General features: G+C 40.5%; 1 protein-coding gene across 4 annotated transcripts in view; it reads right to left on the minus strand.

Annotated features, from left to right (window-relative positions):
• Positions 1–26,402, minus strand: part of LDLRAD3 (low density lipoprotein receptor class A domain containing 3) — a 104,730-nt gene that overhangs the window by 55,180 nt on the left and 23,148 nt on the right. For 3 of the 4 annotated variants that reach the window (XM_050334948.1, XM_050334947.1, XM_050334949.1), the window contains exon 2: positions 15,959–16,105. In XM_050334948.1, the coding sequence (XP_050190905.1) occupies positions 15,959–16,105 (147 nt within the window). The remainder of the gene's footprint in view (positions 1–15,958; positions 16,106–26,402) is intronic. The other variant, XM_050334950.1, reaches the window with a different exon arrangement.

Here is a 26,402-nt window from a genome sequence, read left to right on the forward strand (position 1 = left end):
GAAACTACATCTATTTCACAGCACCAGCACAGCTATTCATGAAACACTAAATACTAACAATAGCATCAAAATGTGTTTAATGAATGATTACAGAATCTTATTATGGTCTCAAGTACTACTCATTTTTTACTTCACTGCACAGCAACTCTTCACAGCAAGAACAGCCCTCAGCTAAAGCGATGCAGATGCTTCCGCCATGATGCTCAGGGCAAGCATCAGCTAAGTCTTGTGCTATCACCAGCCTAGAAGAATACAACTCCTAAAGTAAAAACACAATTTTACAAGAAGAGATGTGGTTACATTTTTTTCTCCCTCTTTCTTTTTCAAATTATCCCACAACACAACAGACCACATCACAAGACACTGAACTCTTCAGAAAGTACACTCTAAAGCAAAGGCAGTCTCTGATGGAAGAGTATGCTGGTAAGTGCAGGAAGGTGTGTATGGTATAACGTGGTAATACCATGCACAGACCAATGATGACAGAACACCAGAAAACAAACCAGATCCATAGCTTGTAGGCCTTTGAGTAAATGTTTCCTACTCCTTCCTCAAATCTACAAGATGTGTTTGCAACTCACAGGTTTTGAAATGTGACATATCTGGGGATAACAGTAACATGCAAGTATTTTATGTGGCCCCTTGGCACATCAATACACCAGCCTGTGCAGTTTTATAAGGCCAAAACAAGGTCATAGGCAACCAGAGTATATTAAAAAAGAAAGTATATCCAAAAGAGATAAACAGTTTTAGTATAACTTTGTAAGGAATCCTCTTTTCCAGGGTTAAAAACTAAGTGCAGCTGTAGTAAAGCCTTCTTCCATCACTCAACAGAGTGCATATAAACTGTTTTAAACCACAACTACAGTAATTCTCACTTGATTTAGTGTCCTCCAAAAGCAAATTCCTGCAGTTCCTCTCTTGCATGTTTTTTGTTATTATTACCAGTAGTTTTTAGTTAGAATTATGAAGTGTAAAATAGGTTGTATCACTGAATTTCACATATTCAAGTAGCACTTTTTCTGAAGAGTATCCAAGGTCCACTTGGGGAAAAGAAAGTGATCCATTACTTTGTAGAAAAACAGGTGATAAATTACCCTGAAATAGCTGCTGTGCTTCACACTCCTAGCAACAGAAACCCCTCAGCCAAAACATCTGAGCCCCGGCAATTCTTCACACAACTTCAAAGAGCAACTTCTGTGTTAAGAGTTCTGAGGTAGACTGGTCTTAGCTAAATAATTCAGTAACCACAAGTACTGAGGCACTATCATACTCCCTGTCTTTGAACAAAAGCAGCAAAACAACCTCAGCAACAGATTCAGTGTCATCAGAGCAAGCAGTCTGTACTAACACACTAAGAAGCCAGTCAAATGCTGCTGGGAGCATGTGACAGTAGCATGTATGTAAAGAGTTGCCCAATGCTTCATGTGCTGGGTTTTTTTTCATTTGTTGTTGTTTTTCTTTCTATAAAAGCTAACACCTTTTTGAAACCATATAGTGTATTTACATTTCCCGGACCAAAGGACGGCTTCTGGACAACATCTTATTTTATAGGTGTATTTTGAGCCAGAACAATTCCAGGAAGGGAGAAGTTCCAAGAGTTTCAAGAGGGAAAAGAAATAAGAAAGTGGAAAGCAACTGTGCTTTTGCCTCTGTTAACATTTACTGGATCCCATTTCTTCAAGCAGGCTTTCTTCAATCATTTGGGGTCTCAATTCAGAGGCTCTGAAAACCCTGCCAAATTAAGGCTTCAAAATTTACTTCTAAAATTTCTAACATGGTCCATCTCCTACTCTTGCAGCCTTACTCCTCCTGGCAGACTTGAGACTGTGAATTGTCAAAACCTGAGCCTCTGGCTCTGTGAAGAGCAGAAGTCATGTGCCTGCACTTTCCTAATCAGAGCTAATGGTGGTGAATGCTGCAAGAGCTCTGTTTCACACCTGGCCCTGAAAGGTGAGAAGGCCCAAAGCACATCTGGTGCATTACACTGAGCTACCACAGTAAAGCCATAAGCAATATTTAATGTTTGACCACACCTGGAAGAAAAAGATGCTGGAATGACCAGGAACAAAGTCAAGTTTCTGGAAAATGAACTCTTTCTTCTGTCCAAAGCATACTGATAGCCCATCAAGAAGAGGGAGAACCCATTCAGGACAATTATTTAATGTAGGTGTGACTTACACAGCTATATAATTTTTAGTTCAATATTTTCTCCCCAGACCTTTTCTTATCTCCTCCTCTTGAATTAGAACAAGAAAATTCTGTTTTCAAATAACTGTTTATCAAAAGAACACATACTAGTAACCACAGACCAAAAATGAACAAGAAACTAAACACCTTCAAATTGTGTTTGTTTCCTTTTTATATAGTCCACTGATTTTACTTTTTATCAAGGGAAGGAAAAAATAACAAACAAACCCCAAATACAGTTCTTCCTATTTGCACTAGGCCTGATATATACACAAACTGATCCAAATTCAAACCTATACTTGCACTGGAGACCCTGAAAAGACAAAAGAGCATTTCAAACACCATAGTGATTCACTAATCACACAGCTAGCCATTTACGAAACACAAGTCTTGCTCCCAAACAGAACTTAGTTTTCCAAGTTCCAGTTCCAGACACAAAATGCATTTCTCATAATGCTGCACATAGATGCAGGAAAAATGAGAAAACAGTAACAGCTTAGTCCAAGTCACATCCCCTGGCTCTGGAGAACTCCACTGAGGAATTCCTGCTTTATTTTCAATTTTACATCCTTTTTGTTCTCTGGCAGAGTTATCCTGAGGTTTTCAAGCATTGTTTGGTCATTGATCAAAGTTCCTATGGAAAGCACAATAGTTTCTTCCAGAGCAGAAGTACCTTTCCAGTACCTTTCCATTCTGCAATGATCTCTGGAGAGATCCTGAACATGAGGGGGCTATCCATCTTCTTCAGGTCTTCAACACCTCATAGGTAACAGGTACAGATACCAGGATCATGACTGCCTATAGGACATTCAAGGCATGTGCTGCCCTATTCCAGCATTCCTCTGCAATTCCTGCTCCCATTACATGACTGTTATAAAAAGAGTTTTCTTCTCCTTTGATCACCACTGTGTCTCCTACTGCACAAGTTTCAAGTTTTCAGGGAGATCTGCATGTGACAAGATTTACATTTACCAAACAGCAGCCATCTATTCAGCTCTTTCTGTGACATCAGCCTTGAGAAGCTTTCAAGGACAGCATTACCTCTGCAGTCTATATTCTTTCCTGTTACGCTTGGTTGAAATGGGCTCAAGGTAATAAAAATTACTGGAATATCAGGAAATGACAGAAGAGAAGTGAGAAAGGACACAGGCACATACGGATCATCTGGTCTTATGGTATTATAACCAGCTAAAGCAAAGGGAAGGGAGAATTTGGTTGTCTTTAAAGGAACTGGTAAGTTCTCCTGAACCTAGGCCTCCAGAAACTAAGAAACCTGACATTAGAGGGGCAGGAGTAAGGGCTGATGGACACATTTGAAATACAGCAAGAAATCACACAGCAACTTACAAAATTGTGTCTAAAGAAAGGCTACTCAAATAACAAATGCAGTCTGGATTCAATATAGCAAGTACAAAAGACATCTCCAAAAATTGCCATCCAAGCCATTTCTGAACCTATAGCAGAAAGGATCAATTCCATCCAGTTCTGCTCTTCATTTGTTACCCAGTCATGGCAGAAGCAATCCAGGACTGGGAGATTAAGATGAATCTGTATTTACATTTCACAAAAGGGAACTGCCATAGTATTTAAAAAGAGGTGTCACTGAGCTACCATGCACTTGAGGACCCTCCTCTGACTCCATTACCCATGGGAAGAAATTGCACTTCAATAAAATATTCTTCTCATCTCCTAAAATTCAAGCAGGAAGCAAATGGTGAAGATGGAGGCAGAGAGCTGCTGGTCACAGTACAAGCTTGCCAAACACTCCCTCCAGGTTGCTTTGCTTAAGTTCAAGGACACTATTTTGGCAGTTGTACGTGTGAGTGAGTGAAGTCGTTCCTTCTGCTACACAGAAACTGATCCTCTCAACCCTATTCTTTCAAGTGTCTAAAAAAATAGTAACTTCCCATCAGGACCAGTAGTACGCTCCACTGAAGATGTGACAGATCTATGGCACTACCAGAAAAACATTTTGCTATCTTTAGGGTACTAAGTGTGATCCAGTACTATTTTTAAAAAAGTGTAAGGCATTATTATTTCTCAGCAAAGATGCACAGTAGTAAGGGAAAAGAAATCAGATTTGGATTATACCATGTATAACTTCATATTGTATACATATTGAATAAAAGCATCTTTGACAATCTTGGCTACAAGGACTTCAAGTCTGAGTAAGAGGTTACAACTGATCTTCTGCAATGGGCAGGTGATTTTATTTTCCCTAGATGGAGCAGCAAAGACATGAGTTCTATAATTATCAGTAACAATTACAAGTAAGCTGGAGTTGTAGCCTATAGATTTGAGGAATATAGCCAGGACAGATGCCATGGCCCAACTTCTTGGAAAAAAATTTGTTACATGTAACTCTAAGTAGATATTATCCTACCGTTTAGATATCACAGTAAAAATTTAAGGTGTGACCCACTGAAGTGCCACAATGCTTATAACAGAAGCATTATACATTTAGAACAGGTCAAGTTTTTTCTTACAGAAGCCAGGACACAGTCTTGTTAATGAACCTTTAGGGAAAAAAATTTCTGACTGAATTGTTACTGACCCTTCAGTCTCACTTCTGTGCCCAGGAAGATCATGGAACAGATCCTCCTAGAAGCTGTGCTAAGGCACAGGGCAGACAGGGAGGTGATTCAGGACAGCCAACCAGCACGGCTTCACCAAGGGCAAGTCCTGCCTGACCAACCCAGTGACCTTCTGTGATGGAGTGACTGCATCAGTGGACAAGGGAAGGGCTATGGATATCATCTCTCTGGACTTCTGTAAGGCCTTTGACACAGTCCCTCACAGGATCCTTCTCTCTAAACTGGAGAGAGACGGATTTGATGGGTGAATTGTTTTGTGGATAAGGAACTAGTTAGACGGTCAGATTCAGAGGGTAGTGGCAAACAGGAGAGTTGGAACTTGATGCTCTTTAAGGTCCCTTCCAACCCAAACCATTTCTGTGATTCTATGACTGTGTTATTGTTGAGCCAGCTAGTCCACAACCCCAGCATTTTACATCTAGTTATAGTGAACTGGGCACTTTTTACTTCATGCAACACGCAAAGATAGCACACAAGAGGCACCCCACATGATGTGGCCAGTAGGACAAGTCTATTTCCTTCTTTTAACTTTAAAAACATTTTTATTTTGAAATATTTCTCCATTATTTTGCAATCTGGACTGAGTAGACAGGATGTATAAGATACAAGAGCTCACATTTTTGACAACCTACAGCTAGAAGTAAACTGCACAGAACTTCAGCATCTTTAAACTCAAATTGTTGCCTTAGAACCTCTCCAGGTAGCAATCAAGCAAAATAACTTTATGCTGCTTCACAGCAACACGTCTCAACCCAACTGATGATGATTTATTCAAGTAATCAAAACTTGATTACTTGCACGTGACAAGAGCATTTCTCCTGACAGAAACTGTTGTGTGCAGATGCTGCATTATTGCAGAGCCACAGGTATTTTCCTGACTTTGATAATGAACCACCTTAAAGTCCTCTGCTGTTGGTAATTTAGTTTGAGAGATTCCACAGCCGCATCAGACCCTTCTGATGCATGCGTGGCAAGGTGCAGCATTTCAGTAATGGCTTTACGTGAAAGAGTGAAAAGTTTTAACTTTCATTTACAAAAGAAGGAATGATTTTACAATGCTCTGTAACACTAGCAGGATGGCATGAGGATATGATCCCTTTCACCCCAAGAACTGCTATAAACTCTAACTCTGTTAACGCTTACAGTTATTTTGGGTTAGTTAATTGCTGTTTGGACTCTACAGTATTTTCAGTTCAGTTCCCAGTGGGGAAACCACTGCTACCTGCAGTCCCTCAGCTGCCTCAGCACAGATGGCAAATGCACCACTTGTTGGCTCAGAGAGCTCTGGAACAGGGCTCTCTTGCAGAATGACACAAAGAAGTTTCACTTCCTCTGCCTGCTTTTTCCTATCTCGAAAAAAGCTTAGCACTTGAATAGCATTCCCAGTATAAAATCCACCCCACAGTCTACTATGCCAGAACTTCTCTAATTCAAAACAAAACAGCTATTTAATTTAATGAGTTTTGATACAAAACACAGACAACTGCAGGGCACTCACTGCACCTACAAAAAGCCCTTGGGTCACTCTTTCCTTTACTTCCTGTTTAACCAGGCAGGTGAAAGAGTTGCTAATCATAAACTGCTAATGTAAACTCAGAGAAAATGATCCTATAATTTGATTTATTTTAAAGGGACCAATTTTACTTTTTTTAAAGGAGTGAAATTAGTCCTACAGGAAACATCAGAGGTTGCCTCCAATATAGAAAACTATCACCCACTTACGTGGGTAGTATTTACACTACAGTTAACAGTAAGAGAGAAAGGACAGTGCTAAAGCAAAAAAGCCAACAGATTCTACTGCTTTGAAGAGTGAACTGCTTTCTTCGAAAGAAAATAGCAAAGCCAAATTACTTCACTTTGGAGTTAATTACTACGACTCAGTGGCCTTTACCGCTTGACAGAAGTAAGGCCTTAAAGTAATCTTTCATGGTCTAGGAGTCTATGTTTCAGTCCTTCAAAATCATCACAAAGCAGATGAGATGTCACAAGAGAGCACAGACAAAAAAATCTTGTTTTTCAGACATTCAGTAAAGCAATTTCTCACTAAAAAGTGTTTCAGAAGTTACTGCTCACTAAACAACCCAGACAATAATATCATACAAAAGGACAAATTTGAAAACAGCTTTTTTTGCACCACACAAATTAAGCACAACTTCAGAGTTGTTCAGTTACTCAGGATGAATACAGGCAGGACAGAACACCACCCTTAAGGGACTTCAGTAACAGAGGCAGCCCTCCTCAGAGGACATCTGCATTCCTGATGGGCTACAGTCCCTCACTCCATCCTAGGTTACTACCTACCTGGTCTTTTTCTTTCAGTTCTGCCACTAATTCCATCCAACTGTTAAACCTGTCTGATTCCAAGCTCTCCAACTGGGCTATTTACTGACCTCCATCAAGAGGATTAAATAATTAGCACCACAAACCCTCTTGATCTCCTTGTATAAAAAGCTATCAAACGTAAGCAGTTATTACACTTGCCCTTACTCATGTGTAATTGAGCTTCAAATGAAACATTCACCATGGTCACTTAATTACAAATCTTATTATAACTACTAAGTATTTGGTTGCTTAATCATGAGTGAAAACAAGAGCTAATTCCACTCTGATATTCCAAGTTTGAGAGCCATTTGAGTAAGTGACAAAAAGATCAGGCAGGTGTCTCACAGCATCTTCCCAATTAATGCAGATGCTCGTGTCAGATGTTGTTTAATATTCAGCTTATCTTAAGAATTCTGATGTTTGTTACCTACCTGCAAGAAATATTCCACGCCAACGAGGAAATTACAGGAAGCAGCAAGAAACACAAAAGGAGACTTACAAGCACTCAGTGATTTTAAGATGTGAACAGAAGATCAGAAGTCCAGAGGTATTCCTGTATATGTACAGCTACTACAAAACATACAACTACTTTTATTGAGAAATTCCTAGTTTTCTGATATATATTCTACTTAGTTAAAAGAAGAAAAGAGGTGTTAATTTCTTTAGCTTTCTACACAAATTATTAATGGATTATAAATAAGACAACTAAAGACTGGGTTTGTAGAGTTTAAGATTGTTGTTTACACAACACCTGACAGCCTGGAATCCTAGCACACGACGATGCTTACTCCATTAACATTAATACACAAAATCTATTTTGACTGCAGCTTTTCATAGCCATGATCCTTCCAGGATGTTAGCTCTGTAGAATGCTTCTCTCTTCCTAAGTTCTGGTCCTGCTGTCAGATTTTCTCCTTCCATATATTAACACCCCTCCCCCTCAAGTGGTTAATATAAAAAAAAATCCCTATTTATATGTTTCTTGTAAGGGATCCACCTGTCTAGGAGAGGCAAGGGAATCTTTGGCAGAGGCTGGACAACTCAGTGAGCAGGCTTTAAACTGAACGACTCGGGGTGTGCAGTCCAAATTGGCAGTGCTCACTACATCTCATCCAACTGTCATACTGAGATTCCGTGATTCCTTACAGTCCTGTACTTTCTCTGCAAACATTTAAAATGCACTAGATGGAGAGGTAGTGTAAGGCAGGGCACCACAAAGGTAGGCTGTTAGTCCTGTTTACAAGGACAGTCAAATTCCCAGATAATATCTCAAGAAAATGCCACAAGCCTCACACTTCCACTGTTTCACATATATTTTAGAAGGGACTCGGAGTTATGAAGCATTCAAGTTGCTGTAATTTATACCATTTTAACATACTGCTTTTACACTTACCTCTATGCCTTTATCTTGTTTGTTATGCCTGTATCACTCTCCTTCATGCTCATAGGGAATCACAGAGCACTTCAAATCTGTCAGTATTTGACAGCCAGATCAGCTATTTCCACCAACCATTCACCTGTCCTTGGACACATCCATTAGCAGCAGAGGCTTGTCATCATCTCCAAAATTACACACAGACAATGACCAAAGTTCACAGCCACTCAAGCCTCTTGTGAGTTCTGTGAAGCTTATCACAGCCACTCTACAATTCCAAAGTACCAGATTTAGATTTGATGAACTAAAGACTAGAGACTCAGCTCTAACACTTTTGAATTGTGTTATAATCATAAGGTAAAATCCTCAAATGTGAAAAAGTGATTTTGATGTCCATTTTTTTAATATTTTTTTAGGTGTCAGATTGCTAAATCACTTACTTGCTTATTTATCTTCTCCAAAATGTGGTGAGCTTTGATACAACACCACTTCACAGCTATTTAGTTTGCACTACTATCAGCTTTTAGCTAGCAAGAGAGAATACAACTTACCAGACACCAGCAATGGAAATTTCTCAAAGCTAAAAGTGCACCTGGCTGGCAGCAACAGACTGCACCAGGTGAGATGCCTCCACCTTTACACTTGTTGCAGGATCTTAATCCTGGGAATCTGAAACCATCTCTTGAAAATATCACCCTGCCCCTCATCTTCTGTAGCATTAGCCTTAGTCAACACCAGGCTTTGACTGATGCTTTAAGAATAATTTTCTGGGGCCACGATATACTAAACAATTGAAAGTCAGTAATCTTTACTGATGGGTAGGATTAGTCCTGCCCTGATCTTGGCCCACTGCTGTACTTCTAGATCTCAGATGGCTTAGACAATCCCTTCTGAATTAAGCAGACATTTCTTTTTAACAAAACACTGTATCTCATTCTTCATTGCACTGAGCTCTGCTTGTTGAACAGAAAGCCTAGTATTTAAAAGGATAAGAGCCAGAGTTCCTGTGCCCTTTGTTCCTGTACATGAAAGCCATTCATTAGACTGACCCTGCTGAGTGGTTAAACCCAAGCAAAATATCTTCAGCTGTAATAACTGTACTATCATAATAAGCAGTCATTAAATAGCTTATAGAGATTGCAGAACTCATTGCCTCTACAAGATCTTTTCTCTCTGTCTTTTAAAGTGGCTTCTAGATCTGGTTACTTATTTTTAGCAGTGTGGAAGTCATGAATTTGACTGCTCTTAAAGCAAAATGTAACGCAAGATGAAGACACATATCAAAATTCAGACTGTCACCAGAACGATTTGGGTTGTTAGTAACGACCATTTATTAATAAATTTTGTCTTTGCCTCCATTATAATTTTGGCACTTACAAAGAGAAAAGCAAGGGTACATAATGCGCCTTTAATATAATATCGGCTTGTGAGATTCCTGTAGAGCAGACTCAAAGTGTGCTCTTGATTCAGGGCAAACCCCATGATTAATTTTTTAAAGCAGCAACAAATCTAAAGGTCGCCTTCTAAAATCTACCTTGCATCAAAGAGGGCAGGACAAGGTAGTCTGACAGTTCTCATCTGAGGCTTCCAGACTTATGACATGGCTTTGAAGCTGGTGCAGCCCCACTCAACCCACTCAATCCACCTTCCTACTGCAGCCCACGCCAGGTAGTGTAGTTCTTGCACTCAGGAGCTTCTCCAATGACAGACCAACTTCCCCAGATATAACTTCGATTTCAGTGGGATTTTTTTCTTTTTTTAAGTAATTTCCAGCCTTCTGATCCTGTGAAGCTTTTAACACGTATAGTTCTTAAAAACTACCTCTTTTGTAAAAACTGGATGCCACTGTCAGTCAAAATGCACCTAAAGAAGAAAACCTAGCTAATCTGCCTTTGTTCTCCAAGAGTTTCAGTTTCCCAAATTAAAGGTTTTAAAGCACGGGAAAATATTCTTCACATAATCTAGGAAACCCAGGCTACTAATTGCACAGCGTGGGTTTCATTTAGCGTTCCTGTGAAAAGACTCTTTATATTTCATCCACGTCTGTGTATAACTGATCATTATGAACCCTTTCCTGCGGACTCTCCATTCCTGAACGTGTCAAGCTGTGATACCTGTTGCAAGTGAACACCAGAGGGAGCAGTAAACATTTGTCTGGTAGGAAATTTTTATACTGGAGACGGAAAAAATAAGGAAAATAAGGTACAGCAAACCTTGGAGAGATGTAAAAATGGTTACTGTGGGCTGTAATTTCAAACTACAATATACTGCTAATCCAGCCTAACTCCCCACCAGTGTAGGGTCAGCAAAGAGTTAGAGAAAGTGTGCAGATAAAAACACCTTGAATGAGGGAAACTTAGTTGTGCCATGTCTCCCATCCTGCCACTTCACATCCTGACGACACCAGAAGATTTACAAAGACTTCTGAGACTATAAAGCATTTATACAAAATACTGTGTGCATTTAGATGGATTAAATGGAGAGGCAAACATACCCAACGTAGAAAAGGTAAGGCATGGAATGGAATCCAAAAAACCAGATCATGTTTATTATATATAACAATATACATATACATATATATATTATATGATAATATATACATACAGCTCAAACTCCACAGTGTAAAACCAAGAACAAAGTTAAGAGACACGTAAGAGAAGATGAAATCAAAGATTAATATGCCAACATATCAGCAATGAACAAGTAACTGCAACACCGTCTCAAGTATTATTCTACTAACCTGGCAAAGACAGTTAAAAATGCTTGCAAAACCAGCACGGTTACAACTGCAACAACACCGATCAGAAAGCATTCCCACCATGCACCTTCATCCTTGCACTACCACGTGCAGCCTACCAGATGTAAGTGTTCCTAGGGTATTTGTCACCAGGACAGTGTTTCAGGGGCTTCAGTTCTCTGATACAGAAACAGAAATGGTCTTACCAGATCTGCTAGACACCTGGATTAAATTGGTTTCTCATATTGCCCAAATATAAGTCACAGGGCTCAGGACCATGAGAGTGTGTTGGTGTGAGACTGCAGACAAGCTTGGCTCACCACACCATGCTGAGTGCAACCCAGCATCATACGTGTGTACAATGTAGGCATCATAAAACCTTCAGCTCTGATTGCACTGAGTTCCCTGCAAGCACACGTGTCTCAGGAAAAGAGACAAAGCTGACCTTTAGTGGAAGCCTGCTTGGCAGGCGGCTTCAATACCTGCCTGGGGAATCCTTATTAAAATGGACTGTTTTCATGCAGCACTTCATTTAAAGAAGACATTCTCCCCCATGGAGGAGACTTGCACATAAAGACTCTGTCTGAAGGACAATCGGAGCAAGGTCTGATGACGATGGATTGCTGGTGATGAAATGAGCTTTTTATTACCCCAGTTCCAGTATGTTCCTACAGACTGGCTCTTGCTAGCCAGTGCAAAAGTATGTTGGCAGCACATTCCTACAAGCATGGATGATGCCCTCTTGCTCAGGTATCTTTTAGCATTGACTCAAAAACCTGGTTTACCTTTATGTTTGTGCTGAATGAGCAACAATGACAACTGGAAACAGAAACACATGGGAAAGAGAAGTTTCTAACATGAGAACACACTGCCCCAAGGCTATCCTTGCATTAACAATTTTTTCTAGCCACAGCCTACGCTCTTTAGCCCTTCCATTAACACAGCTAGTCACTGTATTCACTGTGTGCCACTATGTGCTCATAGCTGAACGTACAAATCTGGCATGTAAGAGATGGCTCTCAGAAGAGCAGTGAAGGAAAATCCAGACTCCTGGGTATTTGGTATGTCTCTAATTTTGGCTGCTGTCATGCCAGGCACTTAGTGCGGATGATGTGCCATGCTCTGAATCCCCTCCATCTGCTGCTCGTTAGCTGACAAAGGCAGCACATGCCATCTCCCCACTAGCTGCTGCTCATTACTGACAACAGCCATTCTGTGTTCACAATGTTCTCTCTGTCATAATCTAATACAAAGATGTACAAAGAGCAAAGGAAAGAGGAAACAGAGATGACAGAGTAAATTATAAGCTTAACTAAGAACATTAGTGCACTCTTAAATCACAAGATCCTTCCAACAGCAAGATGCAGGTCTTGGCCCCAAAGGAATAGGTCAGCAGGTAGGTACAAAGGTCAGCACTGAAGCTAATGCATTTACCTCAAAATGTTTTGAAACGTGCAAGCACCCATTTCTAGGCTCTTTCCATTCAGGTTCTGTATTTTGTGACATTTTGGCTCTTCCAGATCAAATAACACTAAGAACTGAGTGGCTGACAGCATGAAGCTCCCAACCTCACCAGGGCAAGCACTAACCCCAGGTATATATAGTGCCTGGTGGTATGCAACCAGTGCAGGACTTAGAATACATGCAATCAATACCTATAAGCTCCTCATGAAAAGTCCTGTTGGTAAGGATTCTGCATTTGTCAAGAAGAGCCTCAGTTACCATTATAAATCATCTACACAGCTAAAAAGCAATAGCAGTAGTAACACTTGAAAGAAACATGCATGACAGATACTGGACTACACAGGCTGATGAGCAAACCAACAGATGAGAACCAGAAGAGACAGGGGAATGAACTACAAAAGGGTTCTCCTTTGGCAGATACATTGATGATGGCAGATTACTCAAACTTTAGAGAACTGGAAGTACTTACAAAACATTCACATTGTTATGGACCATTAATTCTTTTTCAAGCTCAGTAAGTGGCTTGGAGGAAAAACAAAAGAGGGATTCTGCTTCAAGGAGAAGTAGTTCTTATTTACAACAATGTGGAGCCACTGTCTCAGCTTATTCCTTCCCTCCCTCCCATGCCTTTCCCTTAACCCTCCTCCCCAGATAAAACCAGGTAAAATTTTTCAGTCATCACATCACCATAACAGAAGGAAATGTTCTATGCAATAACAGCACAAAGTCAGCCAGTGTGGGAAGTGTTAAACTGATGAGAGGCCGGGGTACAGAGGAAGCATGGAAGATGACAAACAGTATGGATTCTAGCAATTGTGGGAGATGGAGAGAAAGCCTACAAGCAAAGGGACATGGTTAACAACGAAGGTCCTGCAAAGCAGGAGACGAAAGATGGACAAAAGGAAGAGAGGGAAGAGGTAAGACATGAATGGACAACTTGCAGGTAATTCTGTTTTGCATCTTTTTTCCTTCTCACACCCAGACTATCACTTTTCCACTCACGGGCCACAAAAAATAAGAACCAGACCAGAAGTTCCAAGTTCTCCTGTTTGAAGGGGGACAGACAGGATGAGATCCTTCAGTAATGGAATTGATAAAATATTGATTACATCCACATTTAACTATAAGACAAACCAGAAGAGAAAGACTTTCCACATAACTACACACATGTGTGCATGAAACTTCCTCAGTCAGCATGCCAAAATACAGCATACTTGTCTGTACAACAATACCAGGCTACAGTACCAAATGAATCCTGTAACCAAGCTCCTATTCACACACAAACACTTCTTAGCAAGTCTAACACCTTTCAGTGTGAAATAGTTACTCGATGAGGAATCACAGGCAAAGCGAGCTTAAGAGTACAGCTGAGAGTAGTAACACACTGGGAACTCAGCCATCTCGTGCTGCTAATGCAACTCCTATGGCTTTGTCTCCACTATCAACAGCTCAGCTACTGCACAGCAAAATCAGAGCAGAAAACAAAGGACTAATTTTGCTGCAAGGTAAGTTTTAGAAAGTAGAGCCCTGTTCTGACAGAGAGAAGGTAACAAAGCCTAGCCTAAAATGATCAAAAAAGAAAAGTTTTATACCCATATGGCTGCTTTTCAATGCCTTTTCTCCAGGCCTTTCCTCTAGCTAGGAACAAATCTAACACCAGATTAAGCTGTATAAGCCCATCCAACTTTTGATTACTTCATTATGGAAAAGACTGGTTGGTAACACTACAGATTTGGAGATTCAAATGAGCACTATCTACATTCTGTTTTGGCTTATCTGACCTGTCAACAGTAGGCCAGCATAGGATAGCACTGCTCTCCTTGCAAGTCTCTTTTCTATGCTTATTTTCCATTTGTTAGGGTGATCAGATAGCAGATAGATGTATAGCAAGAAGAAAGAACAGTCTAATTGTCTCCATCAACTTGTGTAGGATCAAAAGGATGCTCATACAGAAAATGTTAGCCAGTCAAGCTGGCTAAAAGTATTTAAATATAAAACTCAACAAAGGACAATTCTGCAGAAACTTAAAATTCATAGTTGCAGCATAGCCTAGATCAGTGAGGTTTATTTCAGTCTGTTGTGACAAAAACAGCTCTTATGAACTGTCATTTTACAGCTATTTATATTTTATTGTCAGTTACTATGTTTATTACTGTCTGTAATTCAACTGATTTTAGTAAGGAAATTTTTGAACAGAGTCACAAATCATATTTTGCTGTTACTGATTCTTGGATAAATACCAGTACAGCCTTCATTAAGGAAATCTTCATTAGGGTTATTGAAAATCTCAACAAAAATCATCTAATTGTATCAGGTGAAACAAAATTTATGCAAGGCAGATGATGACAACACTCTTAGAGACAGAAAAACTCCTGGTTTGCATCCTATAAATACCAAGAAGTGCCATCATTTCAGCTCGTTTTAAGAAGTAGAAACAGCAGACCCAAAGTCATGCCAGCAGTCTATTCAGGAGCCAAGTAATAAGGAACCTGAGTCACACAGCTGTTGTCATCAGGAACACCTCACTTAAAAATACAGGTTGAACTTTGGATATTTTTATTCTTGCCAAAGCTCCCACCGATATCAATTCTGCTAGGGTTAAAACAGATATGCATGACAAAGATCAATCCTAATAACAAACCCATCCTTTCCTAAGATGTTAACATTTAAGTAAAGAAAAAACTTAAATTAACCTGTCTTCAATATTGCAGCATGAGCCTGATGCCTTATAAGAACTGCAAAACATTAGGTATTTCACACAGATGCTTTAGAAAGTGAGCAAAGCTCCCTGCCTTAAAGCAGAACTATATATGGAGATTTCCACAACACAGTTATTAAAGCCTCCTTACTTAAAAGGTATGGATAACTGGGGTTAATGTAGAGGCAATCAAGATAAAAAAGCAAGAATATTTAACAACACATGGTATTTCTATTCAGGTAATTTGAAAGAAACTGTTCCTTTTTCCTCCTGCTCCATAAGGAAAGCTAATGATGTTTTGGAAGTGTCCTGGGAAAGGTAAGCTTCCTATAAATTCAGTCTAAGTGTAATGAAAACCTCTGTAAAGCATACACATCAAGAAACTACATTGGATACTGAAGAATCTTAAAGACCTGAAATAATAAAGCCTGTGCTTTTTTTTTTTCCTAACAAGATCTAAATTAAACTGGCATCAGCTTTGTTACTTCCCTAACACACACTACAGAACACCCCAGTAACACTACTCAGCCAAGCCTTGTGATATAAAGTATGTTAAGGTCACAGCAATGGTCACTTACGGCATTCCTTCTCATCACTGTCATCAAAGCAGTCTGGCAGCCCATCACACTGCCAGGCCCCTGGGATACAGCGTCCATTACTGCACATGAAGTTTCCAGGAATGTTGCATTCATTTGTGAAGTTATTCCCAGGCAACAGTTGGCTGTCTGCGACAAATGAAAGAGAGGTAAGTCTACAGAGGATTTTAACAAAGGCAACAAAAGCAGTCACTGAGCAAGCTGTTTCAGCGGTTGAATGGAGATGAAACATGGATCTTGACCCTGGTTATTGTGTCATTATCCTATCAGCAGCCTGAGCATGGTACTTTGGCAGCACTTTCTTTTTCCTAAATTATCATTTTACCTGTTCTTCATTCTCACAGTCCATTCTGCAGATTTCCCTCCTACTATTTTCGTTCTAGGAACCTCATGCAGCCTTCTATACATATACTCAGGTCAAAGCAAAATTTGTTTTTAAAAAAAAAAAAAAAATCTCTTTTACACATGGTCAGTCTAAACAGAAATAAAACAGATGAGGCTACACGAACTCAGCTCTATAGTCCCTCGCTTTTGTTACATTAGTACTTAGCTGGCAGAATACTTTGTTGTTGCTACCCAAGGGCTATGCACTGCGTAATTCTTACTAGGTTTTCAATTAAGTTTTAAACATAGTGCTGCTGATCAAAGTTAGAATTGAGCTTCTTAGTGTTAATATAGTCTCCTGGCATCTATCTGTCCACAGGCTAGTAAGGCAGTAGGCCAAGTAGTGGGGGTCAGTAGCAGGATACTGGAGATCAACAGTGAAAGCGAAAAATGTAGAGATTTGCCTTCAAGGTTAAACACAGCTCTAGTCAGTCATTTTAATCTACCGTTTTTCTCACTTAGTGCATTGTTTCTGGAATGCAGATATCACAGAAACACAAATTTCAATGAAGGAACATAATGACACTCAGTAGTTTTAATAAGCACCAAAATGGCATGACCTGTTGCTAAGCTGGGGGGAAGCTGCAAGATAAGGCAGAGAATGGGAGAAAAAATATCTTTCCCCTCATCTTCCTGTCATATTCCAGACTTGTCCCAGGCAACATATACTTGACCAAGTAAAGGATCAGAAATACAAAGCTTTCCCAGGTAAGGATGGAATTGTCACAAAAATATGTCCCCCCTCCACCCCCCGCCTGCCTACCTACCTTCATCATTAAAATCCAGAAAGAACAAATTAAGCTGACACAAAGCTTAACCATTTACTTATCATTTATCTATTTTGAGGATAACCACATTACTTTTGAAACCCTGGGGGAGTGGGAGAGCTGCAGTCGGTTCCCTCCACTGCCCACCCTACACCAGCTTGCTTCTGCTGCTCTTGAAGTCCAACTCCTCCCTTTCCCCAGGAAGGCCTGAACACCAAGGACAAGGAAAAACACTACAGACACAGCATGGGGAGCGCCCCACTCTTCAGTCCCGCACAGGGCACAGAGTAGATCACAACTGGCAGGATCAGCAGTTTAGGGAAGACCCCTTCCTAGCTTATTCCTGAACTCCCAGGGAGGAATTTGCTTTGTACGGGCATCTTTGGAGAACTTACCTGCCAAAATAACAAGCTTTATAGCATGATTAGAGCATGAGGCTTTCCAGAAACTCTTGAATCAGCCAAATTATTCCCTTCCTTCCCCACAGCATTTCAAAATGCTCCATCCCTGACACAGGCAAAACTGCTAAGTTTAACATCACTATTTCAAAAGACACAATAGAAATGCTTCAGGGTGGTAGTTTCTTTAAGCCTATGTCTGCCCCAAACAATGAATTTCCTCCCAAATGTTATTTCTTGCAAATGGCTGATTCTTCTGGGGATGTTTCAAGAATCTGCCAGCACAGTGCAGATGCCTTAGTGGAAATCTGCCCTGAGCTGTTAAAAGACAAGGTAGCTTGGAAAAAAACCCAAAAAGGTGGAAATAAGGTCTTCTGAGGCAGGTGGGCAATCCAAGCCAGTGGCCACACACCCAGAGTCACTCCTAAGTCTCCTGTTTAAAGAAAGAGAGTGACAGCCACCAAAAAGCATGCCCAGGCATGCAGCTGGCAATTCAAGTCTTTTAGCAGCTTCATTCAAACCTCAGTTTCATTCCCTGCATCACAGGAGAAGCAACCGGTTTGCCCTCCACCCTGTTACAACCTACAGCACACTGGAACAAGCTCAGCTCCAGCCCAGTCAGGCAGGGCCTTCACTGCTCCCAGCAGCTCCTGGAAAAATGCTATACCCAACTCTGCCTCATGCCCTAGACCCTAAATTTAAGTCAGCAATGGCAACAGTTTGTCCTTGGATAGTCCTGCCATGAAACACTGAACAGGGTACAGCACTATGTATCAATAACCACTCCCAGGCTACTGCTGCTTTACAGCCATCACTGATAACTAAGTTCCACAGATCTGTGCTCAATCAGAAAGGGCTTTTTTGTTGATTATGGTGTTTTCCCCTTACACCAATAATGGAACACAATCAGATTGGTCTTTGTATCATTGATGTGTACCTGGTAAGTAATGACCAAACAAAAATCACTACACTCAAACAACTACGGGGTGAAATATGACAAGATATGACAGAGATGAGATACCTGGTTATTCTTTGCTAAGTAAAGGTTCAGTCAATATACCATGTATCAAGTTAATTATAAAGCCTCTAAGAGCTTCAACAGCAGAATATAACTCTCTTCTCTACAGTCTCCCCAAAAACCAGCTTTCAGGTCAGTGTGGTACGACTGAAAGACTTTCCTGATAACAGTCATAACTTTTATTAGAATTCACAAGTTTTCAGATACTACAAAACTGAAATGTCCTAAGAATAAATCTCTGACATAAAACAGAGCTTTTCCAAGCTTGACAAGAGAATTAGAAATTACCAAGGCTTTTGCCCTCTCAGAATCTAAGCAACCAGGCAGTACATTTTGGCAGCAACATCAAAAATATGCCAATCTCATGGCATCTCTCGCTGTTGCTCTGCACTACCTTCTAGTCTAACCTCATACTTACAACCTCTCAACCAACCTGCTTCACTTCCACATGGAAGCAACACTTATTCAAAATGGAAAATCCTCCTGTGAACACTTGTGTGTGACTTCTTCATGACTTGGGCAAGTTTCTAGATAAGAACCAACACCATGTCCCACAGCTACCTGCCCCAAGTACAGAACTGTCCTCTCCCTACTAAGCATCATGGTGTTCCTGAGAGAAAATATAACTGGTTTCATCTCAAGCACTGTAACACTTCCTTGTCAGATTTACTGATGTTGTTATCTTGCCTGAAAAGCTTTAGCCATGACCTCCACGCTCCTTTAAAGAAAAAATTTAGACCAAGCTATGTAATTTTGGAAATTTCTAGAGTTTCAAAAAGCAAAAAAACCCATAAACAAGAAACAACCCTCCCTAAAAAACGCAGCAAGTCTCCATTATTTTTAACAACTCCTTTAAATAAATGCCATACTTCTATTAAATCAGAGCAACAATCCAGGAACAAGTATCAGATTCTGTTACCTAGTAAGTTGTTTGTTTATAGGATTTCCTTTGTCATACAATAAATTTATCCTCAATGTTCTTATAAAGCAAGGATGTACTACCAACCCTTTCACCAAACAGGAAACAAAAGACAGAGGTAGATCGAGTTACTTGCAGACAGCCCTACGAAAGCTTTGCTGCAGAATGGGAACACGGGAACTCTGACTCAATCCAGTTTTAAAGCAACAGATATTTCTCTAAAATGTGACCTTCATCAGCTGCTAGGAGAGTCACGTGTTACAGATAGCAACTTGAGAGTCACAGTCATCCCACCTAGAAACTTGTTTTGTGTATTACTCCATGCCCAAAAACTCTACTGGTGGATAAAGAACTGTTAAAATAATGGCACATGCGGAACTGTTTTAAATTGTATTGCTCCTTTCGTTTCCCTCACTTTGCAGGTCTCTTCTAATGGATTTTAAATGATCCTCAAAGAAATCCTCAATGCAGTCATCATCTCCCAACCCTCAAGAATGCCAGGTGCCTGCCCACTCAGCACACAGCCCACTGCATGACTCCGGGATTTGTGCACACACGAGGCAGAGCCCTGTTACAGACACACACATAAGACAGACATGAAAAGGACCAAACCAGATCATCTTGTCCGGTTTTATAACAAGGTCCATAAAGATGTCAGGTTTTGTGTAGCCAACTTGCTGCACTCCCTGTTGGCAGGGGCAGAAATTCCTTCAATCTGGCAGAGCTGGTTTCCAATAGTTGACATATTTACCCTGCAGCCTCTTTGACTAATTTTGAATTCAACCCAAATACGAGCTACACGGATGTGTTCAGTTAAATAAAGGAGGAAGGAAAGAAGAGGAAAGTAGTCCATTTTCACTGCAACACATTGCTCACTTTCAGCAGCATACCATCTGGGCTGAATTAAAAAAAAAAGGGACTCATGTTTCACTGAGAAGGGGACTGAGTAAGGAAAATCAATCTGTTTTAGCAGCCACTTTCAAAAATGTTACCAATTAAATATTTAATATTCCCTGAAAAAGAATCAGAGAAAAATACATAAAAAGACAAGTCATACAGCGCAAGCACTTTACACTGTATTAAGAAAGCAAGTCAAGGATATCTTTCATAAAAACATATTTTACCTGAAAGCACTCCAGAGAATTGTACACATTACAGAACAGATCACTACTGATAACACAGCTGCCTCTGTATCAGAAACTATAATCAGTAAGAACAGGCAGTCACCCTGGCCAAGAAGGTTTTGAGGAAGAAATACAAGACACTTATGTGTTCAACATCCTCATGAGCAATGCCAGTAACTTCAGCCTCTTGGCAAAAAGGATCTATCACCAAGGATAAAGCCAAACTTTCGGCATGTATTTTGTGGGAAGCATGGCATCTTCACTGGATACTTTCAAAGGATCACTGCTTAAAGTTTTTTGCATGTGAAGAGAATTATAGAATTATTTTGGTCCAGGCTGGTATGTAGCTGTTAGGCTGAAGGGCTACTCATGATACTTTCTTGTCACACAATGTATGCATTAGATTTCATACTTGAATTCATTTTTTTGTCTGCTTAAACCTTGCCACACCAGGTTTGATTTAAGCGTATCAGAAATCCATTCTGCCTCTACTGAAATCTGCAACACGTTGTGAAAACAAAAGGAGAGAGACTAGAGCAAGTCAGTAGCTGGAATTTGCAGTAAGTCGCCATCAAAACGGCATATTTTCAATACACATCACAACTAAAGAAAAGCGAGTAAATATCGGCAGACTTGGACAAACACTTTTTGATCTTCCTCCATCATCCTAAAAGACTGCAAATAAGCAGCACTAAGTGACTGGTAGGCTATTTCAGGATTTGATTCCTCAGAGAATGAAAAACTATTTCCAAATGCTTACATTCAGGTCCAGTTGCTTCTGTAAATTTAGCCACTAAGGACAGATGTTTCTTATCATACTTCTTTATGTTGACTTCTCTACTTTGCAGAGATCTACTAATGCAGGTGATGCACCCAGAAGAGGAATTCAAAAGCTGAGCATGAAGAAACTCGAAACATCATGCCTTGCCTATAAACTTCAGCTTAACATGTGCATGCACAAACTTCACTGGCAAAAGAAGTACACTGTCAGCAAGATAACACCAGCGGAATTAAGGTAGACTTGGCTTAACACTCACTACACTGAAGGCAGGGATGATTTGTGATTATGGGAGAACATCAAAGTCAGTTCTTGTGCAGCCACCCAGAGAGACTGGTAACAAACTTGCTCAACCTCTTCTCTACACTAATGCACACCCACTAGTTTTCAGGAAAGAGAAAGGTGTTCATACTGAATTCAAGCATGTAGGGCATAGGAAGACTACTCATTAACAGCACCAAAAAGGGAAGGAAAATACACCAATGAGGACGAAGCGTACTTTCCATATCTTAAATAAACACCTTTGATATTACCCAAAAAGTTGTTTGCAGCTGCATGTTCATAAACGTATCATGTCAATTCCCCTAAATGCTTGTCGTCAGTTTGATTTGCTTTCCTATGCACTGATGCAAAGGTATCTTTCCAGAACAGAAGAGAAGCATGCCAGTGCACATTCAGGCTGGCTTTGGGAAGCAAAGAATAAGACAAGCTCTCTCTTGCTCTGCTGTGAAGCCTCTGACAACACCTAAGCCATCTGCCACAAGTAAAGGACACCTGCCAGTGATTATCTGACAACTTAAATCCTCATGAACGGTTTTAATCCCTATCCTCCCCATCCTCATTTAAACTGCCTGATGATTACATTGCTTATGCTACATCAGAAGTTATGAAGGCTATTTGTAAAGGCAGACTGACAGTCCCACTGCAATACAAGGGCTCAAAAATGTTTCTTCATTGAAGCAGCAGATAAATTAGTGATTATTCAAGGAACTGCTCACTGATTAGGTTCGACTTCCCCTCCCTCAGTTTTTCAACCACTATCCATGAGATACAATATATTAGGTATCCAGCATTTTCAAGATTTAAAATGGGGCAGTCCTAGCCAAAAGATCAGACACTCCTGTGCTTACTTCAACTCAAATACTAAATATTACTGATTCAAGTCAAAGTCAGTGGGGAACCCCTTTTTAAAGCACTAAAAAGTATAGCTTCTTTCAATTTAGACAGAAAAACTATTATGGCAGGGGACACTGACTACTATCTCATGCCAATCATTCACCCATTAATTCCTCACAGCAAAAGCTGCCTTTATTGAACTGGAGATCAATTAATACATTATGGTTCCCACCATAAATAATACAACATGTACCAAATAAATATCTTCTTCTCACTATCTTACAGCCTTAGTTTAAGTAACTGGCACATTCCCTATAGTAGATGGTTGCATGACAGCACTTAGCCATGCAAGTGCCTTAATTAAATATGATTTTCTAAACCATTCCCTAATAGACCACCATTTGCTTTTTCCTTGTAACAACACATGCAGGAAGTGAGTCGAGGTGAACAGGCTTACTTTAATCCTGCAGCCTCCATGGCTGGATTCTATATTTGGGGAACTGGGCATTTCACTAAAGCTTCCACATTTGCTTGTCTCAGCAGCAGTGCAGCTGCTTGAGTACACACCAAAAATACATCCCCCTAGGTCTGCGGGCTCAGCACAGTTAGTGTGGTGGAAGAAAAACAGGCTATGGGCCATTAACAGCGCAGAGTGAGCACAACTCCAACCTACAGGTTTAAACAGAAAAAGGTGGCAGAGGGGAGGAGGAAGGAATAGTTTAGATTACTGAACTGGGTGCATATTGAAAGAGAAGCACTCCTCAGTAAGAACATCAAATGGAGATTATAAATTGTTCTTATGCGAGCTAAAGCTACTCAGATCGCTTCATTAAAGAAGCAGCAAAGATAAAAATATCTCACTTTTAATACCTTTGAGGGACACCAACTGTAACAAGTTTGTTTAACAAGGGCAAGTGCTGAATTCTGCACCTGGGACAGGGCAACCCTGGATGTAAAGACAGACCTGGGAACAAGCCCCTGGAGGGCATCACTGCTGAAAGGGACCTGGGCGTCCTGGTCAATGGTAAGTTGAACATGAGTCAGCAGTGCCCTGGCAGCCAGAAGGGCCAACCATGTCCTGGGGGCACCAGGCAAAGCATTGCCAGCCAGCAGAGGGAGGTGATTGTCCCAGTCTGCTCTGCACTGGTGTGGCCCCACTGTGTGCAGTTTTAGGGACCACAATATAAGAGTGGAGTGTCCAAAGGAGGGCAATGAAGATGGTGAAAGGCCTGGAGGGGAAATTGTATGAGGAGTGGCTGAGATCACTTGGTCTGTTCAGCCTGGAGAAGGAGACTGAGGGGAGACCTCATTGCAGTTACAACTTCCTCACGAGGAGAAGCCAAAGGGCAGATACCGATCTCTTCACTGTCCTGACGAGTGACAGGACTTAAGGAAACTGCATGAAGCCACCAGGGGAGGTTTAGGTCAGATATCAGAAAATGGTTCTTCACCCAGAAGGTGGCTGAACACTGGAACAAGCTCCTCAGGGAAGTGGTCACAGCACTGAGCCTGACAGAGTTCAAGACGTGTTTGTACAATGCTCTCAGGCACAGGGGTGGAATTCTTCGGATGTCCTGTGCATGGCCAGGAGTTGAACTCAATGATTCTTGTGGGTTCCTTCCAACTTGGCATGTTCTATGATTCTTTGACATGCTGTTATAACACCACCCTGAGGAAAACACTATTTTTTTTCTTCACTAAAAGACGGAAGGATTTTTGCACAATAAAGCAGAAGATCTACAACATCTTGGGGTAGAATTTAGATTTCATTATTCCGGTCTCTGCTTTAGTAATACACTTGTAATCAGGAGTCAAACAGGAATGTTTGCATCAAACAGCTGTACCTAAGAAAATTTAAATGGGGAGTAGGGGTAAAGGAGGAGATAAGTTCATGTGTCCCATCACACTGCTCCAATCTCCCAAAAATCACACCAAGCTGACATTCTGCCTGGAAAATACAGTTCATGCCTGAACTGTGGCAGCAGCAAGACTGAGTCTGATTCATTCACTATCAAATTTAAAGGAATAACATACAACAACTCAAGTGATAAAAAAAATAAATCCATGTAACAACAAGCACTGTGGGGTGTTTTTTGTATTTCTAACAATTGGGAGGGGCTAGGTTTAAATTTTCTCACATGATACTCCATGTCAATAAAAAACCTACCTACCATAATTAAGTTTTCCAATCACAAAATCAGAACATTTGCTTTCAAAGATCAAAGGTCTTTAATTGCTCTTTGAGACTTGTTTCTGCAAGGACTTTTTTTTTTTTTTTGCACTGTGCAGATGCAACAGGTCATAAAAGGCTGCCATTAACCACATTTTCTTGCTTAAAAACATGTATTGAATTACCTGCACTTAGGGGCCTTCAGAGACAATGGATTAGCGAACTCTGGGATGTTCAGCCTTACTAGCTGGACAAATTCTTTTAGGTCTTACACACAATGTAAGAAAAATCCCACAGTTGTTCTGTCTGTGGAGAAAACAACTGATTTCATTATTAGTTTCTTTACCACATGCAAGTAGTACTTCAAGCTGTTCTGTTGTGTCATACAACAATGACTTACAGTACTGCTCAAAGGAGAAGTAATCACAAGGACTGACAGCAGTCAACTGAGAGGCTGTGAAAGTCAGTGTTAATTCTCTGAAAAAAATAATTCTATAATGTCAGTTGCTCTAGGAGCATTTACAGTATGTTGTAACTTATAGGCATAAAAAACACTGAAGTCCTTTGGAGTTGGTAGCTGATACTGGACTCATTACCCTCTTTACATCCCAGCATACAAAACCAACAATGCCCAAACATGCAGCCGTACAAAAACACGGAAGGAGAGCACCTTGAAAAGGAAGAATGCTGATCTCATCCCTCAGCATGATGTTAAGGAGTTATCATTTTGCCCCTTCTCCAATAAGTAGTCACTCAGCACATATAGGATTATTTAGTATTTCTGTAGTCTCACGTCCTGCCACACACCTAGAATCAACCTTTCCAGGCAAATGCAGTTTAAGCAGGAGCTATGTGTTACAGAAAACAAACAAACAAACAAACAAAAAACCCCACAAACAACCAAAAAGCCCCCAAACAAACTTAAAAACAGAAATTATTAACTGGTAGGCAAAAGAATGTATCCTCCAGTGAGGAAAAAAAAATCCCAACTAAACAAAAAGACAACCTCTGCTCCTCCAGAGACCTTAGAGTCCAAATCCATATAATGATGACAGTACAGAATGGTATTCTTGATCAGGGGCAGAAGCACTACATCAAACTAGCTGCTGCTTTTTGTACAAAGCTTTGATTAGCTAAAGGTGCATGTCCACAACAGCTGAAGCTTATATAAATCAGCCCCATCTTTTTCCAACTCTGACTATAAATTCCTACGTTCCCTCCTACTATCTAGTTGCATAAACTCCAGCACAGGTGAGCAGCAAGCTTTAAAAAACAGTTAACCTAAGAGCCTGTGGTTCTCAGTACTGTCTGAATCAACTCACCACAAGGTTTCAAGAGCATCTACCATCACAGAAGAGAGAGAAAGCAACATACATGCCCACCCCAGATTAAGAACAAGGCAGGGACTGTAGCCTTTTCTCAGGCTAAACCAGATAACCTAAAGCACTCCTGCCATTTCCAACACCAACAGATATGACTTAGTCTCATAAAGCTGCTTGTCCTTAACAACTATGCCACAACTCACTCCTTCTTTAAGCAGCAAAACAAAGTTTTCAAGAGCACTGATTTGTCTTGATAACTGTATATCAAAGTTTTCCCCAGTAAGGAAAGCTGCATGTCAGAACCAGACGTGCCATGCTGTGTCCTAGCAAACATGTAAATGGTGAAGGCTGGTACCCCACTGCCAGCGTACACTTACTGGTGTTAAAGAAATTTTCCTGTCTGATCACCCAGGAATCACTCTGGGAGTCA

This window comes from Myiozetetes cayanensis, unplaced genomic scaffold (genome assembly GCF_022539395.1).
Source record: "Myiozetetes cayanensis isolate MyiCay16 unplaced genomic scaffold, myiCay2020 scf6-25, whole genome shotgun sequence".
Taxonomy (NCBI): Eukaryota; Metazoa; Chordata; class Aves; order Passeriformes; family Tyrannidae; genus Myiozetetes; species Myiozetetes cayanensis.